Consider the following 18,970-nt stretch of genomic DNA (forward strand, 5'->3'; position numbering starts at 1 on the left):
CCAGAGACTGGAAAGACCCACGTAGCGGGTGAGGGTCTTCCTGCATCCCTGAAACACAGCAGACAGTATCCTGTTGGGAGATGGGACTAGTGCACTGGCTCAGGTTTCTCTGCCTTGTAGAAGTTACTTTGCCATCATGAGGCCCCATGATCCCACCCAACCCCCAATACCTTCTAAAGGCCTCATCTCCAAATCCAGTTATGTATACATTTGGAAATGACATTTCTAGCCAGGAAACTTGAGGTGAATATATCTTAATTACAGCAAGGAGCTCGTGTGTGGTCCTCTTCCCCTCAGCAGTGACAACTGCTACGCTGTAATTGACTCTTTTGACCTCAGACATAGCTGCTGCCCCAAGCCAGCCTGACCCCTGCCTCCTCTCCTCTTCCATTTCTTCAGGACCAGGCCTCTGACTACAAAGGCAGCTGAACACTATGTGTTTTCAAAGGCATTGGCGTATGCTAATAAATAAGCAAGTCCAGAAGAGTATCAGGATTGTGTGTGTGTGCTTGTGAGTGTGTGTGCACAATAGATGCTCAACACATCCACATGATGAACAGAACACTAGAAAGCAACCATAAGGAAACTGAGAGGGATTCTATTTCCTTTTTTTCCCCTGAGTATTTTTACCTTGTACTTTATTATTTTCAAATTAAAAAGCAATAGTAATGATTAGCCCTCTAGTGAACACTTGCTCCCTGCTGGGCCTTCTTCTAAGACCTTCAAATGACAATCAGGTTAGTTCCTGCAACAAAACAGTTCCTATCATTAAGCCTGGTTTAGGGAGGAGGAAGGAGAGACACAGACTAAATGACTAAATGGCACGGGGCCTCGGTGGGGAAGCCAAGGTTCAGGCCCTCAACAGCGGGTGGCTGGACAGCTGCACCTTTATTTCCTCCACATAGAGCCCCATAGGCTTCAGAGGGATGGATGAGGAGGGTGCCTTCCTGCCTGGAAGGAGGAGATGCAGTGGAATGGCTCACACCAGAGGAGAGGATATAGAAGAGCTCCCGAAGGCACAGCTGCGCTATGCCTGCCTCTGAACACCTCAGTTCTCCCAGAGACATGCTACCACAGCCGATGATGCTATCTAGGGGATCCTCTGGACGAGACAGACTTGTCAAGTAGAGAAAGTCACATTAACAGAGCCTGAGGGCGGGGGTTATCTGTGGCATCCCTGGGAAGAGCAGGAGCAGAAGGTGCAGGTGGCATGTAAGGGGAGGAACGTGGGCATGAGGGAGGAGGCTGACAGGCGAGCAGCTGCCAAGACCATGGAGAGGAGCTGATAGCAGAGGCTAGGATGTGTTCTGAGGCAGCAGTGAGTCTGGGGGTTTCCAGAAGCAGATAGACTTACAAGATTGGATTTAAGCATTGAACCTCTATGCCTCCATCCACTCTCCCTCCTTCTCTGCTCTCCTCTTTCAATATGGAGTCAGAGAGTCTGGTTTACCTCTCTCTAGGTTCTGTCTCTAGGTAGATCAAAACAGGAGCAAGTCAGTTTATCCCAACTCTTATGACAAATTTTATATAACCAGATAATAAGAATAATAATGATGATGACAAGAGGAAGAAGAAGAGAAGGAGAAGGAAGAGGAGGAGGAGGAGAAGGAGGAGGAGGAGGAAGAGGAGGAGCAGGAGGAAGAGGAAGAGGAAGAAGAAGAAGAGGAGGAGGAGGAGGAGGAGGAGGAAGAAGAAGAAGAGGAGGAGGAGGAGGAGGAGGAGGAAGAAGAAGAAGAAGAAGGTCATCAAAGTTCCCCTGGCCTGTCCATAGACTCCCTGTACATAGTCTCAGCACAGGGGTCACCCCCTCAGTGAAGGCTTCCCCTCCCAGTTTTCCATCTGTCCTCTTTGGGATATGCTCTACTCTTGGTACTGAGTTTTGCTGGTTACCTCCACAGATTACCCCTCCCTGGAGGTCTTTCAGAGCTCCACCGTGGGTGACCTATCATCCTATCTCAGGGTCTGGCAGGTGCCTAGCCCATGGCCCATCTCTGTGCAGTCTACTCCTAGGGAAGTTCAAGTTTTAGTGGAGAGCAGGTATCAGCAAAGGAAGGGACTTGAGGTCTCCAGAATAACTCATGCCTTGAGTGACATTGCAGAAACTGGCCAGGGGTTTTGATGGCCTCTTTGGTCCTTGGGGTTGAGCCTGTCAATTCCCATGTTGTTAGCCCATGGGTTCCTGAGCTTTTTCCTTACTAGTGGGGCCATTAACCTATGCTGTTAGAGGCAGCGTATCTGCTTACAGCCCTGGAGACAAGCACCAGGCATGGCTGTGTCAGCAAGGGTCTCATTTGACAACCTGCCTGTCTCTACTAATTAAGAGCTTTCACACAGCCCATGCTATTCATGATCCTAACAGCTGCTATCACTGGGAGAAGGGGGCTGATGCTCACTGCATTGTCTGGGCCTAGCATGGAATTCTCCCTTCCCCACCATCCAGCTACAAAAACAGCCATCCCCTTGCCTGGAATCATATGGGCCCTCTGTCCTTCCCTGCTCTTATCCCTCACCATCTTAAAGTTCCTCAGAAGTCTTTGCTTCCTGTTGCCCGAATGTCTGAAATAGCCCTGTTCTGTACAATCCCCTACAATGCATCCAGACACACTTTCAAATGATGCTTCCTGCTCCTTGCTCAATGCCTTCCCATGTTGCCAAGGCTCTTGAGCCATAGTCCAGCCTTGTATTCCAGCTACATTTTCCTTTCTCCTTTCCTGGATGTCACAGCCACCCTGGCTTCCCCCTCTTGGTGCTTTCTTTTCTCCTTGTTCTCTCTTTCAATCCTGAGAGCTCTTGTTTAGTTCAAAGTCCTCTTCTCAAACAGAAATGTATCCATTATCTTTCTATATGTTCTTATGGAGACTTCAGCTTCCATTAGGATCCCGGATCCCTCTGGTCTTCCTTTCCCTTGCCTGTCCTTTCCCTTCTAACAACTCATGTTGTGTCTGCATCATGTGCCGGACACATCCTTTGCCATCTTCATGGTTCCCTCTGAGCCTCAGTCCGGTCCACTCTAACCTACTAAGCTCACTGTTAATGTCTCTTCTTTCACTAAGGTTCAATCTCATTCTTAACAAAGGAAGAGGTTTTAATTTTAATTGTTAAGGTTACTGTGACATCATCACCATCACTAGCACCACCACCATCAACATCTTAATAGTCATGTGGCACACTAATCACACGTTACGCATGTCAAGAGACTGAGAGATTTTCTCTGCATTGGTCCAGCACCCAGGAAACACTCTGTAATGGCCGGCATCACCAGGACAGTCACGTCTGGCCTGACGGAAGCGTATGAGACAGAAATATGCCAGGCACGTTCTGGGGAAAGCTCATAGACAAGCTTGGCTGGAGCTCCGGGCTCATGTTTAATAAAAGATTAATGAAATTGTCAAATTGACCTTGTCAAGTGTCTGCTCAATCCAATTACGTGGCTGTGGCCCCCATGAATGGGTTTAAAACAGGAATGCACGTGAGAAGCACCAAGACGACAGTCCCAAGGGAGGTGACAGCACCCTGGAAGCCCTGAAGGGAAGTCAAGCCTGCCCCATCTCTGTGGCTCCATCTGAGTTTTCTGGCTGTGCTGGAAGTCAGTGGCCTGTGCCTGAGAAACTGAGCTGAGAACTTAGAACCCACGGTGAGCAAGGCAGACTGTCCTTCACAAGTTCTTGTCTTGGTCTGACAGACACGATAGTCACAGAACCAAAGAGAAGACTGAGTGTGGTGCCATATGACCTTCATCCCAGCACTCAGGAAGCAGAGGCAGGCAGATCTCTGTGAGTTCCAGGCCAGCCAGAGCCATATGGTAATACCCTGTCTCCATCAAAACAAAATAAAACAAACAAACATCATGATGGAATTTGCTAAAGTGAGCAATGGTAGATCTACGAGGCCCTGGAGCAGGCGCACTTGGGTCAGCCTAGGACTCAGGTTTTCCCGACATGGTGTTTCCCATGGTGGAAATAAACAGGTAAGGAGAAGGCAAGTCACCCTCGGAGACAGCCAGTCTGCAACAGAAGGACCATGGAAAAATGTTATAATGTTTTGAATAGTATCTAGGACTGTGGAGGATTCATTCACAGTGAAAAGGTTGGGGGTGCTGTGGTTGGGAGGGATTTTGGTGTCAGCTGCTCTGTGTAGGAGCAGGGTCTGCTTAGGAGAGGCTGGGACCTCAAGCGACCTGGGATAAGAGACATCTGGGAGAATGAGGATTTTCCAGAGACCGTGCCCTGGTGGTCTGCATATGACCTGGACCAAGGGGATACTGGAAGCCTCTCTAGTATCAGAACCCTCAAACATGTTAAGGGTTTGAAGAATGAACTGTAAACTCCGTGCTGGGCAGCGGTGCCCATCCCAATCCCTGGGATTGGAGCAACCTTTCCAGGGCACTGAGCTTCCTCTGGTCCCTCAACAACTGGCTGTTCAGCTCAGCATAGCATGACAGATGCCATTGCTATGCCTGCACCACAGCTGAGCAAACAGGCAGAAGGAGAACTGACGTCCCACTGCTGATGGCATGGGACCCCGGCCTGTTTACTCAGAAGGAAAATGTGATGATGCCTTCCCCATTATCACAGTGCTATCTTTAAAGGCCTGGGGGCGGGGAATTGGACATCTTGGCAACAGCAGTAAGATGGCAGATGCTGGGACCCCTCACTCCATAGGTCACCCCTTGTCTCATTTTATTTAAAGAGCATCCTGCCAGCTCCGTCTCTGGCTCCACAAACATGAGGCCCACATCTGGATGCTGTCTTAAACAATGAAATTCATGTTTTAGCAGAGATCCCTGGATCACAAGTCGTGCTGTGCAGCCCTCCACAGTGTCTCAGGGACAGGACCGTAGCACCCTCCTGGCCAACAGTATCCCTGTCTACTCACTCTGCAAAGCCAGGATCCATGGAAACCCCTGTTTTGCCTCCCCTCTGGTCAGCAAATTGCCTCAGCATGGCTCTGCCTTGGTTCCAGGTTTCCCTGTTTCTCTCACTACAGCCTCACCCTCCTTCATCACCACAGTGGCCCTCCTGGATAGCCCTGGGCTTCCTGGCTCAAAACCCCATGATCTTTTGCAAACATCCCAAGGCCAAGTCCAGCTCCTAACATGCTCACTACAGCCCTCCCTTGGTTCACCTCAGTGGCCTCTCAGCTGATACTGCCTCCACATTGGACTCTTTGAAGAGCGGAAGGAACGGTGAGCTAAATCCTCACCTGGCTTTATCCCACCTTTGACCCTCTGACTGGACACCCTCCCACATTGCTCTGAAGGAATTTTGTTTTTTTACATTTTATCTGGGGAGCTGGGGAAAAACAAGACAAGAGAGTGGAGACAGCTTGTGGACATCTGTAAAATTGCTCGGTCCCAGGCCTCCCCGCTCCCTGCTCTTTTTGTCTGCAACTCCAGTGTCCACCATCTGTTCAGAGGAATTGCTCAGTGCCCCTCCTCTATGACACTCCAAGAGAGCAAGTAATCCCTCTCTTATACCTCCTTGGATTTCAGCCCAAGCCTTACGACACTATTGTATTCTAATCTACCCTTCCCCTCATCCATTCATCCAGCCAGCCAGCCACCCTTCTATCTATCTATCTATCTATCTATCTATCTATCTATCTATCTATCTATCTATCTATCTATCTATCTACCTATCCATCCACCCATCCATCCTCCCTTCAATCCATCCAACCATCAATCTATCCATTCATCCTTCCTTCCATCTATCCATCCATCTATCCATCCATCTATCCATCCATCCATCCATCCATCCATCCATCCATCCATCCATCCATCCATCCATTGGCTCCTTTAAGAGATAGGGGCCAGGCCCAGAGCTGTGCATCTATTACCTCCCCTACCCCATGCTCTGAAAGCTAATGGGAGGCAGGAAGGAGCTCTGTTTGCTTTACCTTGTTATCCCAGTGCTGGCTAGGCAGTGGGCCCAGAATGGCTTTGGGTGAGTATTTGCTGAGCGAATAAACATTTGAGATCATTTTATTGAAATGCTTCAGAGTAAATTTGGAGACAGGCATTCCTCTACTCAAGAGTAATTTAATAACCACAAATGCCTTTAACACAGTGGGGAGAAAGAGGGAGAAGGTGTGTGTTTCCCTTATTGCTGCTGTTAAAATAAATGGCATTTTTAATAAAGTGTCCCCATACAGCATATAGAATATGACCACATGACAGGAGGAATATCTGGTGAAATTCTGCACTGCAAAGCAGCCTTTTTCTGGTCTTTTGGTTATTAAATTTAATCACTTTGGAGCTGAGTCTATACTCTTTTTTTTTTTCCCTTAGAGGCTGGTACACTTTTGATTAAAATGTGGGCCCCAAAGCACTTTAGCAGGGGAAAGCTAAGCTAAGTCCCCAGGGGGACTGTGGAGGAGCCAGACAACAGGATGACGGGGCCAAGGCAGCAGCCACATTTGCTTCTCACTTGACGGACGTGTTTATCCCCAGGTGGGGCACACAGCAGTCATGGGGTATATGGAAATCTTGCAATTAAGGCAAAGTCTAATTAAAGACTATACATTCAAAATACAAAGAAGGCTCTTAGTGGCAGCTTCTCTAGCTGCCTCTGCCACTGTGCCTAATGAATGACAAGGTGGGGAATACAGCACCCTGTTGCCAACATGGTTTCTGGGTGTAGCTTTGCCTTTAAAGGCCATTGAGACAGTTTAGCCCATCAGAATCAACACAATCAGATTTGCTCTTGGCTCTGCTTATTAGACTTCACTGACCCCTGAATTCCCATCTTCATATTGAGAACAAAGGCAACCTTCTATAGGGTTATGAGAGAATCAGATAAGGGCATGGAAGGAATCAGTTCAAAGGTATCCTTGATCAACTTAGGTCACTTATATTGCACTGCACTTGACCCCAGTCAGCCAGATGAGAAAGCATAGCTAGCACCGTAGCCAGAGGGGAAAGACAATGTGTGTGTGTGTGTGTGTGTGTGTGTGTGTGTGTGTGTGTGTGTGTGTGGTAGTGGGGAGGCTCTGGTCTCTGTACCATTCTTTGTGCCCAGGGATGAGGTTTGGGCTTTCAGCTATTCTCTCCTAAGCATCTGATAATAACTTGACAATGGATTTATGTGTCCCCAACTGTGATAAAAGGTTCCTGCTGAAGCCAGTCAGCCTTTTCAGCCTTGGTGCTGGAAGGTGAGAGAGGAGATGCAGTGACGCTTGCACTCTAGGGTTTTGACTCAGAGCCAGTCATAGCTCCTGAGCTCAGGCTAGGGTCAGGAGATGAATTAGGAGCTGTCTCTGCCCTTGTAGATGCCACAGTGTGAGTCGCAGAGGGAAGCACACAGAAGGAGACGGCAACTGTCTATCGTTCTTTGGTATTTTACGGTTGTCAAATGCTTTTGACTGGCCTGTGGTTTAATCCTCTCTAGAGTCCCTGAGTGAGGAGGGAGCGGTGACCCCCATCAAAGCTGAGCTCCAGGCCTGGTTTACACTTCAGGTCCACAGAGGAGTCAGCGTGTGTAAAGCGGCAGCATACCGCAAATCTCGTGCCTTCTTTGCTGTCCCAGTGGAATAAATCAGGCTGCTTCCTGCTTCTACTTTATGCATATTTGCTTTAAATTACTGAAACATTACAGAGTCTTTTTGCTGTCTTCCTTTTGCCACCCAGAAAGGACTGTCCCCAAACGGGTGTGTACCTTTCTGGCTGGAGTTTTCATCCTCTGCCCATACTTGGACAATGTTCATTAAAGGTGTCAAGGATGTCGTGAGAGTTTTAACATTTTACATTTAGCCTCAAGCTCTAAGGTTCACTCTTCTCTCTATTAGTTTTACTATTCAGTGTGAGTTTGGAATTATTCATGCACAGCAGCACATGCCTTTAATCTCAGAACTTGGGAAGCAGAGGCAGGCAGATCTCTGGGAGCTCAAGGAGGCCAGCAAGTTCTACAGAGCAAGTTCTAGGACAGCCAGGGCTATTGTGAGACCTTGTCAATATGATTTGGGGATTATGTTTATGATTTATTTGTGATACTCATACAGCTCTGGTTCATTTAGTTTGGGTAACAGTTCACACGATAAAGAAGTTCAGTGTGTGTGTGTATATGTGTGTGAGAGAGACAGAGATAGTACGTGTGTATCTGTAAGAGAGAAAGGAGAGAAAGAGACAGAGAGACACTGTGTGTGCATGTGTTGTGTGTATGTGTGTGTGTGCACACCGGCTTCCACTCTTTGTCATCAGGGTGAGTGCGAGCATGGCCGGGGGCCAGGAAGAAAGTGGAACATTCTCTGACTTGGTTGTGCAGAGCAGGGTCTGATGCACAGCTGGCTCAGACAGAGATGATCACTAGATGCGCCAAAGCTATGATGAGGATAACAGTGAACTTGGCCTCAGAAGGACTTGGATTTGAATCTTTACCCTCTTATTTATCACCCATCTGAGCCTGACACAGGCGGGAAGGAGCCCTCACTTCTCTAGGGCATGTTCTTTCATCAACAGGAACAATCAGTCATGCCCAGACTGAAACTTAATCATTATGATCAAACACAAGAGGTCTTAGCTGTGGACCTAAGAAACCGGAGCTAAATGAATGAATCTCTGACCCTATCCTGGGGAAAGGGTACAGAGAAGGCACTGGCAAGCTCCTGCTGACTGTCCTTCTCACTAAAAATGACCGAGAAAGAAGGAAAGGAAGGAGGGAGGGCAGACAGGCGCTTCAGAAGCATAATTTAGAACCTAGGTCATTCTTTGGTTTTTATTGGCTAACTCTGAACAGTGTGTATCTCCCTTGGTCCTGGAATATCTTAATTATAATTAGTAGCACTGTGACAAAACACCTGGTCAAAGCCATTCATGAAGGAAAGGGTTTATTTGGGTTTCCACCTTCCCAGCACTGTGCATCACTGAAGAAAGCCAGGACAGGAACTCAAACAAGGCGGGGCAGAAACCTGCAAGCAAGAACTGATGCAAAGACCATGGAGGGGTTCTGCTTACTGGTTTGTACCCCATGGCTTGTTCTACCTACTTTCTTATAGAACCTAGGACCACCAGCCTAGGGAATGGCACCACCCACAATGGGCTGGGCCCTCCCCAACTAAGAAAATGCTCTACAGCCAGATCATATGGAGGCATTTTCTCAGCTGAGGCTCCCTCCCTTCAGATGACTCGAGTTTGTGTGTCATGTTGACATAAGACTACCCACCACATGGGCTAAGATCCCTGAAGGGTAGAAACACTTTGCAAAGTCCCTACCTGCTTCCCAGGAATGGTGAGGGAGCCAAAGGCTGGCCCACACAGTGTTAAATCTCTTCCTTTTATCAGAGATTGCAGCCAATGAGGCTTTCTGCCTAAATGGCCTAGAACCGTCTCCCAAAGCTCCTTAACTCAGAAAACTGCGAGTCAGCAGAATGAAAATAACTTAAAAGTTCCTTAGAAAAAATGAACTCCAGTTTCCTCCTCCTCCAGCTAAAGGCCTCTCGGTGGTGACTCTAGGCTTGAGTCTAGGCCAGGGGCTTCCCACTAGTTTGGGAAGGCAAGTAGGCATTATAGGCTTGAATCTGCTTCCTAGAGGACCCTTAGGGCTCCACTGGGAGGGCTTTGTGGCTCTAGGGATGATGTCACGGTCATGTCTGCCTTGGAAGCCTGGGACAGCCATGTGTGTTATAACTGAGGCTCATAGAAAGGAAGCCAGCAGCTCTTTGTCCCACACAGGGAGCTTGTGCTGCTCCCAGCTAAGGGCTTGGTGTTCCCTGCTTCTGTCACTCCAAAGGGAGGAGTGTAGTTGAAAGCCACATGCCTGCCCTCTGTGCACATCACTTCAGACAACACCCCTAAACTGTGGACATCTTGTTCTTTCTCCCAAAGCTGGGAAACCTGCTTCTTGCGGTGGATACATTTCAGGTCCAGTGAGGAAGTTGCTGAAGTGCATGGGAAGAAAGGTCCGGGCCAGTTCTCACCTCACAACCCAGCTGTGCAATTGTTGTTCTGTGCAATCCAAGAAGAGCCCCAGGAAAGGCCTTTTGTACAAGAGAACACTGGGTCCCAAATCAGAGAAGTAACCTGCCCAAGGCCTCAGAGCTGCTAAGTGGTAGAATCCAGAGTTATACACAAGCAAGGAGGGTTAGAGTCCGCAAACACCAGCTCTACCCTCTCCTTCTTTCTTGTCCTAACCGGGCCTATCAAACTTCAACCAGTGAAAACAAGTCCAGGAAGGACATCATGCTTCTCTCCATCCATAAAGGGACTTCATGACCTTCAAGACCTTGCATGCTCTTGGCAGACAGGACTGTATCAGTACCTGGTTCTCACAGGCTTGTTTCTAGGGAGGGCTCACCTTCATCCCACATGGTCAGTGAGAAGACCAGGGAAGCTGGAGGCGAACACATGGTACCCCACCTTACATGGCTTACAGTCCAGCGAGAAAGACGGATTGAAGCTGGAACAGTGTGGGGGAGAGGGGTGTTTAGTGCAGGTTGAGAAGCCCCCCCAAACCCTCCAAGACCTCATGGTTGCCAAGAGGACACAAAGGACACAGATGAAAGGAATGGTTTCTGTCCACACAGACAGGCAGGTGTCTCGTCAGGAACTTCTGAGTTAAGGCATTGCTGGAGGAGGCAGAGTGAAGACACCCCATAGATAGAAACAGCTCTCTGTGGAGGCTACACAAGAGGGGTGAGGCCATGTGCCTCCTGTTGAGTACCTGAGACACCACACTCCAACAGTGCCTGCCTGAGATCTTGCTTTGACTAGGCATTTCACAGGTATTCACCGAATTCTGCAAGCAGACCACCAGGTAAGCTACGGTTGGGGTTGTCCACAGGGGAGGAAAACGACGTGAGGAACCTGGCATCGCTCATGCCCAGCCCCAGAGCTAGAGTGAACGCCCCAGACAGCATGGTGTCTGATGAGAGTTGAGGGTCAGAGAAAGGAGTTGGGGGTCAGGCTCTCCTACAACCCCCCACTGCCAGCCAGTCTCTCCCAGGAGCTTCCTTCCTAGTGTGTTTCTTCATTTGTGCTCCCAACAATGCTGCAGGAGGTAGACAGCATAAGGATTATACACTAGCCTTCCTTTTATCCAAAAGAAGCTCAGGGGGCTCCAAAACTTCTGACCTCTGCAGACACCAGCACTCGTGTGCTCGTATCCCACATAGACACAGTCTCTCTCTCTCTCTCTCTCTCTCTCTCTCTCTCTCTCTCTCTCTCCTACACACACACACACTTACTTAAAATAATTTTAAAAGTTTTAAAAATAATTTTAGAAATTTTAAAATAAATCCAGTCCAAAGAAGATTTGTTAGTGCGTAGAATTACAGGGGGTCTCTAGTGGAGGATAACATTGACTTTAAATTAGGATGAATAACTTGGTAAGGATACAAAAGGTCACATTCATGCATCGTAAAGTTTGGAGGAAAGCTATATCATAAAGGAAATTTCCAAAAGCATTCTTCAGGTGCTCAAATGTATACACTGACAGCTCACAAAAGGAAGAAACTGGGACAATATATCTATGTTGAAAGCTAATTGGCCAAGCTCTGAATATTCCAAATATGGGTGATGCTGTTGTGAAGTGGCCCATGCACGTCTGCCCTGCTTAAAATACAGCTGAGTCCTTTGGGAAGAAAGGCAATGACACATGCGGAGATGCTCTTCTTTTAACCCAATGAGTTTTTACTCCATGCAACTTTTTCTACAAAGAATCAGCAGAAGGAGAACAATCATAAAAGATTGCCCAGGCAGCCTTTCCCACCAGCAATAAACTAGAGAACACAAACCGTACAATGAAGAGTTAAGAAAGCAACCTTGACCCAGTGCCAGGAAGTGGTATTATGATGGTAACTATGCAAACCAAAGAGCAGTGTGGGTATACACTTGGGGGGAGGAATGGGGGATGCTTGCACACGTCAGAGGAGCATGGGGGCAGAGGAATCATGAGGAACAAGGGGGACCGTGCACTTGGGCTTCACCCTTGAGGTTATGGCTTGGTTCTCTTTTGAGGTTTTGGCTCTCTTTGGGGTTTTCTTTTCTCACTTAAACAAAACTGGAGAAGAAGACCTCAACCAGCTGGAATGTTGGGCTGCAACCAACAAAGTGAAATGTGATGGGGATAAATGCAAAGTCCTGCATTTCATTTAAGAAATCTATTTCAAAATTCCACATGACTGGGGGTAGGAGTGGGCCTGATGAGCTGTTACTACGGAAGGCAGAATGAGGGAAGAAAGACTCCGCGTTTACCGAGGCTGAGACTGGAGAGCTGGTACGATAGCAGGTTAGTACAATCACCCTACTGACAGCATAAGGGGCACAGCAATAGGATGGGAGACTTGAAGGTAACTTATCCAGTTTCCTCGCAAGAGTGAATACATATTGAAGTCATTATTGTATCCCCTGGGAGTTGCTCTGCCTTCACAACTCACATGAGCACCTACAGGGAAACGGATAGTGGCCCAAAATAGGCTGGAGGGTTGGGTGATGTTGGCCCCAAACACATTCTCAGTCTTACTTTACAGAACTGCCTAGTTCAGTAGGAGACAATTTTATCACTAAGGATGCTGATTCAAAGTCCAAAATCCATGAACCAGGTGCTTCCTAGAGCCCAGCATCCATCCCTGAGTCCTGTCTTTGGAACTTTGTCCTGAAAGAGGAGCTGTAGTGCTCAGAGTTCTACTAAAAAGGGTACAGCGACAGTAAGGGCTATCCTCACAATATTCAACACCAGCCTGTGAGGCAGATATGCTCATTATCGGGAAGAGGGAACTTCAGCTGAGAAAATACTTCCATCAGATTGGCCTATAGGAAAATCCATGGGGCATTTTCTTGATTAATGATTGTTATGGGAGGGCCCAGCCCTGGACAGATGGTCCTGGCTTATTTAAAATATCAAGGTGAGCAAGCTATGGGGATCGAGCCAGTAAGCAGCATTCTTCCACAGTCTCTGCTTCAGATCCTGATTCCAGGTTCCTGCCTTGAGTCCCTGCCCTGGCTTTCTGCCATTATGAGCTGTAAGCTGTCAGCCAAAATAAACTCTTTTCTCCCCAGATTGGTTTTGGTCAGTGTTTCAACACAGCAGCAGAAACCAAAATGCAGTGGGAAGCTAACCAAGACAGGCTAAGATCATGTTCAAGGTCATACATGGGAAAGGCCAAGGGTCAGTGATAGAACACAGGACCATCTGAACCCAGAGAGACATGATAGCTATGATTTGAGCTGAGGATTGGCTGGTGAAATACGGAAGAACAATGATGTCATATTAAACCATGCAAAGAGCCATTCTGGTTGTTAAGGCGGGGGGGGGGGGTCAGTCATTGCTATGGTGGAGAGGACACCTAGGGAACACCTACAAGATCATCTTTGATCTTTAGGTTCCATGACATTGTAAGGCTTCCTGGAAGATACTGGCCCATTTCTTCAAAATAAAAGATGAGATAGATATGTCTGTTGCTGTGTCTGTTTGTGGATGCCAAAGCACATGTGTTATGCCCACGGTAAGCAAGCTGGTCCACAAGAAAACAAGAAGACAGGAAACAGAAATGGTCATAGGTTTTGAAGAAGTTTTTCTTTTCTATAAAGAAAAAATAAAATTCTGGAATGATTTCAGTCTCGATAACAAACAAGAAAATACAATAACACACATTTTTCTTTGCCAACTAAGTTGGGAGAATAATTTCAAAAGTGGTTACACCCATTACAAGCATAAAGAATAATGCAACTGACATTCCTTTTGGCTGAGGAGAAACCACACTAAGAAAACCAAAGAAAGTGTAAAGGGAACGTTAATACAAATATTTCCACCAAGTTTTAGTTATAAACGATCTAAAATTTCAAGAAGCTATAAATGGGCCAGAAGGCAGAGGGTGGGATTTGAGGTGGAGCCAGAAGTGTGGAACCTGCACACATGGCCTGCGACGCAGGTCCCAACAAATGGTGAATTTGTGTAAGATTCTCAGGAAGCCAAAAGCAGAGATGAAAGCTGAGATCTCGGCACAAGAGGGCAGCAGGGTAGAGACAGGAGAGGCACATTCTCAGGTAAAGAATGAACAGGGCAGAAAGAGGTCAGACAAGGAGACAAATCTCAACACTAGCGCTGATGGCCATTTGTCCACTCTGGCTGCAAAACTTCATTTACTGCCACAAGCTTCCTACGAGCCCAGGACATGGACACTGCTTACTCCACGTTACAGTCGACGAAGCCAATGTTAAGAGGAAGTGCCTGACTTTGAGCAGGCTAGTAAGCTGTAGAGCTGAGAGGTGAGCTTAGAGCCATCCACCACCTAACTCAAGTTCCCTGTACCACTGGGATGAATGGGAACCTGCAGTTAAGGCCTTCATGGCCTGGCAGGTTAGCCTCACTGTAAGGACTTGAGCAACTGACCAGATAGATGGTTTACCCATCCGTAGCTTTATGTCTGTCCACTTTGTGGATGTTAGAGCTGATGGTTACAAATGCCAAAAAAAAAAAACCCAACATGGAAACAACTATATTAAATGTGCAGGGATGCGTGCAAACCTGGTCCTGTGTGTAAAACACAGTTATGTCCTTGGACAAAACTACACTATACAGCAGTGTCGTTTGCAGTGCTTTCCCTACTTTCCAAAATAATCTGTTTAGAATTGTTTTTCTTTCTTTATAATTAAAAATAATAAGCACAATGTAGAAACACATCCAAGACACAAACTGGGGCAGGAGGGAGTCTGTCTTCCCCACACAGTTCATGAGCCAAAAATAAAATGAGTCCCTCTTCCACCTGATGAAGGGATTTGGAGCCAGGGCTTCTGGGATGGACTCAGGTTCTGTCAATTCAGTATTGCCATCCTGCCCAACACGACACACTGGCCCACCATGAGAATCAAAGGAATCCAAGTGTAAAAGCTAGGGGGAGACCACTGGCATTTCGACAAAAAGCCCCCTTCTGTATCAGGCCCAACCAAACAGAATTCTGGGAGTGTGAAAAATCACTCTAAACAAAGTTGCAGGGAAGAGCCCATTATTGAGGAAGAAACTAAGACTCAATTGCAGATATCTGCAGGGGACTTACGGGACTAGCAGAGGTTTCCGTTTACTGAGAGGACACTCTTAGTCTTTCATTGATGTGTATATCTAATGAGTTCTAATAAACCGGTGCTTTTCAAAAGTGGTGTTTGTGTTAAAATACGCATTCCTACTTTGTTTCCACTTGAATAAAATAAACTATTATGATGTAATTACCTCCAATATCTTCTAATGACTTGAATTAATGAGAGTTACGACAACTACAGATCAAAGCTTTCCACCAATGTCTAAAAGTCCAAAATCAAAAAATGAAGGTAACAACAATTGCTGACATTTATTGAACACTTTATACATTTTATCTCTAATCCTTAGAGCGACTCTGTGAGGCGGGTTTTCTTTTTTACGGAACAGAAAATGGAGGTACAAGGAGGTTATGTTAATGCCAGCGCAAGCAGGAGAGCCAGGCTTAGAACCTAGAGGCATTTGTCCAAAGCCCTTGCCCTTTCCAAAATGCCACACTTACTTTATTGGCATTGCATAAAGAAAAGTGCAGGTCCACAAGGAAGATAGAAAGTGCTTTGCCAAAAGCACGTGCCAGGCACCATAAAGATCCAGGAACCAAATAAAGAAGCAGATAAATGATTACGTAAACCTGAAAGATCGTTTGAGATAAAAGAGCATAAATGAACAGCTAGCCACTGATGTATCTCATTTTCTGGCAACGCTGTACACCACAGCTAACGTTATTAGGCCCTCAGTGCCCATTTCTTTTACAAAAGTAGGCTCAAATAATCGGGGAAGCTTATTTTTCCAGATGCTAGTTGCGGATCATCTGGGAAAAGCTGAGTGGTCAAAGACTCATCCTTTGAAGTCAGAGAGGGTGAGATGCTTTGGAGACCCTTAGAGCCATCACAGGACCCATGACCCTTCCGGGATCTCGCTCCTGAGAGGGCTTTGCAGGCCACATGCAGTACACAGGTTTAATATTATATAAAAAAAGAGAACAATTGTCTACATCAAGAATTAATGGAGTTTTATTATAGAACAAAATAGAGGAGCAGAGATAGATGTGCTCCAATGTAAAAATAACAGTTCATACTGTGGTCCCAACAGGCTTCTCTGATGCCTTACAGCCCGTGAAAAGTGCTTCCCCATCCCCTCAACAACATTGGTTGGGGTGTGAGGCTCTGCTGAGTCTCAGCAAATCCATCTGCCTTCTTCAAAGTAGGAAGTTCAAGTCCAGATAAGACAGTGACCTCAGCGCCCTGAAGGCCCTCTGCCAAGAAATGGCCGCGCCTGGTGGGGTCTATTTGGATGGCACTGTCGCCCGTGATGCACACACCACACAAGGAAAATGCAAAGGCTTTATGAAAAAATCCAAAGTTTATTGCAAATTGTATTTTGCTTCCCTTCGTTCTTCATTTTTACAAGATTTGTTGATATCCATGATTTTCTCACAGATGTACTTGTTGACTTTGGAGAGTCTCTGTGCAATTTCAGTTTCATCCACTGTTTCTTGTGCTATTCTGTCATACAAACACTCTAGACAGAGGGAAGAGACAGGAAGGTCAAGGGTTAATGACGAATTTGAGAACAAGTCTTTCAAGGAGAAGAAAGAGGACATGCCTCCTGACACACGTTCAAATACTGGTTCACATTATCTTACATGGTTATATATCTAAAGTCCTGCCATAAATAGAGATAAACACTATTAAGTGTGTACTTTAAAAATAAAGGTAAGACCCAGGTGTGGTGGTTCACACCATTAATCCCAGCAATTAGGAGGCAGAGACAGGTAGATCTCTGTGAGTTGGAGGTCAGCCACGGACTACATATTGAGTTCGTACGTAGTGTGACCCTGTCTAAAATTATCAATGATGATAAGCCCACTAGCCAGATTAATACATCCCTCTAAAACCTGATGCTGAGCTTCTCGCTCCCCCCATCCTCATCAAAGGTAACTACTCTCTTAATGTTATCATGTGGGTATCTGTCCCTAAACATTTTTTCCTGTCTTCAGCCTTTTAATAAATGTGTCCATTTCTTTAATGTTCTGCCTTGCTGATTTGACTCAGTGGAACACACAATATTACAGAGGACAGCGGCAGGTCACCCAGGAAAGTCGCCATCTTCGTTGCTGAGACATGCTCTACTATATGACTTTATCCTACTTTTAACTGTGCATTTGATTGTCCACAAACAACCTTGCCCACAGCTGAGGGTATTTATCGAAGAAACTCTCTAAGTGACAGTCTAAGCTTGGCAATGCCAACTAACCATTAGAGAGTATGCCTACTCAGCTTCACTAGGTGATGTTCGGTAAATTGTTTTCCAAAACATGCTGAATGCCATTCCCAAGTGGTACTGCATGCAAGTCAGTCCCGGTTGCCCTATAACGTCACTAGCACTCAACACTGTCATACCATTAAGATTGTGTGTGTAGCCGGGCGGTGGTGGCGCACGCCTTTAATCCCAGCACTCGGGAGGCAGAGGCAGGTGGATCTCTGGGAGTTCGAGGCCAGCCTGGTCTACAAGAGCTAGTTCCGGGACGGGCACCAAAGCTACAGAGAAACCCTGTCTCGATAAACCAAAAAAAAAAAAAAAAAAAAAAAAAAGATTGTGTGTGTAAAGAAGTGACTGCTGCAGAGCCAGCCTGGACAAGGCCTGTTTTTCTACCAGTCTCCATGCCTGGAGATTTGGTACAAATGATTGCCCTAGAATTCGCATATCATTAACAAGGACAACAAACTCTAGAGTAGCTTTTAGAATGATTCCAGGAAGCATGTGGGATAAACATTTGGAAGCCCCTTTCAAGGAATAACGAACCCTATACCCATATGGGATGGTTACAGTCATTTTATGTTCATGCGACTGTTCATTTACCAGGTTCTCGCACAGGTGATAAAGGACATACGTATATGAGTGACTGACTGAATGCTTTTCCAGGGAAGACTGAAAACATCTAAAAACTCTGCATTTAACAAGTAGAGAGATAACTCTGTTGGGAAAGTTTTTGCCTTGAAAGCAGGAAGACATGAGTTCCATACCCAGAACTCATACAAAAATATCCAGACATGGTGGTGCATGCTTGTAATCCCAACACTCGGGAGGTGGAGACAAGTGGATTCCTGGGGCTCATTGGTTAGATAGCCCAGAATAATTGGTGAGTTCTAGGCCAGTGAAGAGACCCTGTCTCAAAAATAAGTAGGGTGGACGGCACCAGAGAAACAAGACTGACTTCTCGCCTCTAGGTGTATACACACACACACATATACACACATGCAAGCACCCAAATATATTCCAGACCCAAGTATGGGAAGGGAGAAACTGCACATTCTTTGATTTTGAGTTTCCTCACTTAGAAAACAGAATGAGAACACAACCATAAGGAATGGTGATGGATGACCACAGTGTGGCCTTTCTGAAGTCAGCACACAGAGGTGATTCAGGGCATTATCTTGTAAGCCCAACTTGTTCCACGCCTTCCATTCACATGGGAGGAGCCTGGGAACTAGAGTAAAGGGGCATTTAGGTCAGAATCTATGGCTGCCTTCCCAAGTATGGGTAGGGATTACCTGTACTTGCCATCCATGCTGTGGTTGTGTGTATCACAAACGTGCTTACTCTGGCTCACCTGTTTCTTTCCACTGAGAAGAGCTCTACTCAGAGGTGCCTTAACTGGCCTCCACTGCCTCCTTACCACCTCTGATTGCTCAGCTCATCGAACTTCACTCGTCTGCAAAGACTGAGATAAGAAGATGGGCAGGAAGGTCTTCTGCTCTGTCTACCTATCACCCCTTCCCTTTCCAGAGCACCTCACAAAGCAATGACCTCACCGTCTCCTCCCAGAAGATCTCTGCTCTGGTTTTCACCTTTTTAAGCCCCGCTCATTCTCTTCTGCTTGGAACTCCCCAGCTGAGTGAGGAGACTGAGGTCCCCAGCAAGCTGCTCCCACGCCTATAGAGTTTCCTCTGGAAGTGCAGATTGCGATCTGGTAAAAATCCAATCATCCCCCACTTCCCTAAATGAGG

General features: G+C 46.6%; 2 protein-coding genes across 2 annotated transcripts in view; both read right to left on the minus strand.

Annotated features, from left to right (window-relative positions):
* Agbl4 (AGBL carboxypeptidase 4) overlaps positions 1 to 18,970 on the minus strand; it is a 1,086,156-nt gene that overhangs the window by 171,020 nt on the left and 896,166 nt on the right. The gene's annotated exons all lie outside the window — the stretch shown is intronic.
* Positions 15,958 to 18,970, minus strand: part of Bend5 (BEN domain containing 5) — a 44,652-nt gene continuing 41,639 nt past the window's right edge. The window contains exon 6 of the mRNA XM_057784998.1: positions 15,958 to 16,481. Within this exon, the coding sequence (XP_057640981.1) occupies positions 16,324 to 16,481 (158 nt within the window). The 3' untranslated portion in view covers positions 15,958 to 16,323. The remainder of the gene's footprint in view (positions 16,482 to 18,970) is intronic.

Source organism: Chionomys nivalis, chromosome 11, assembly GCF_950005125.1.
Source record: "Chionomys nivalis chromosome 11, mChiNiv1.1, whole genome shotgun sequence".
Lineage (NCBI taxonomy): Eukaryota > Metazoa > Chordata > Mammalia > Rodentia > Cricetidae > Chionomys > Chionomys nivalis.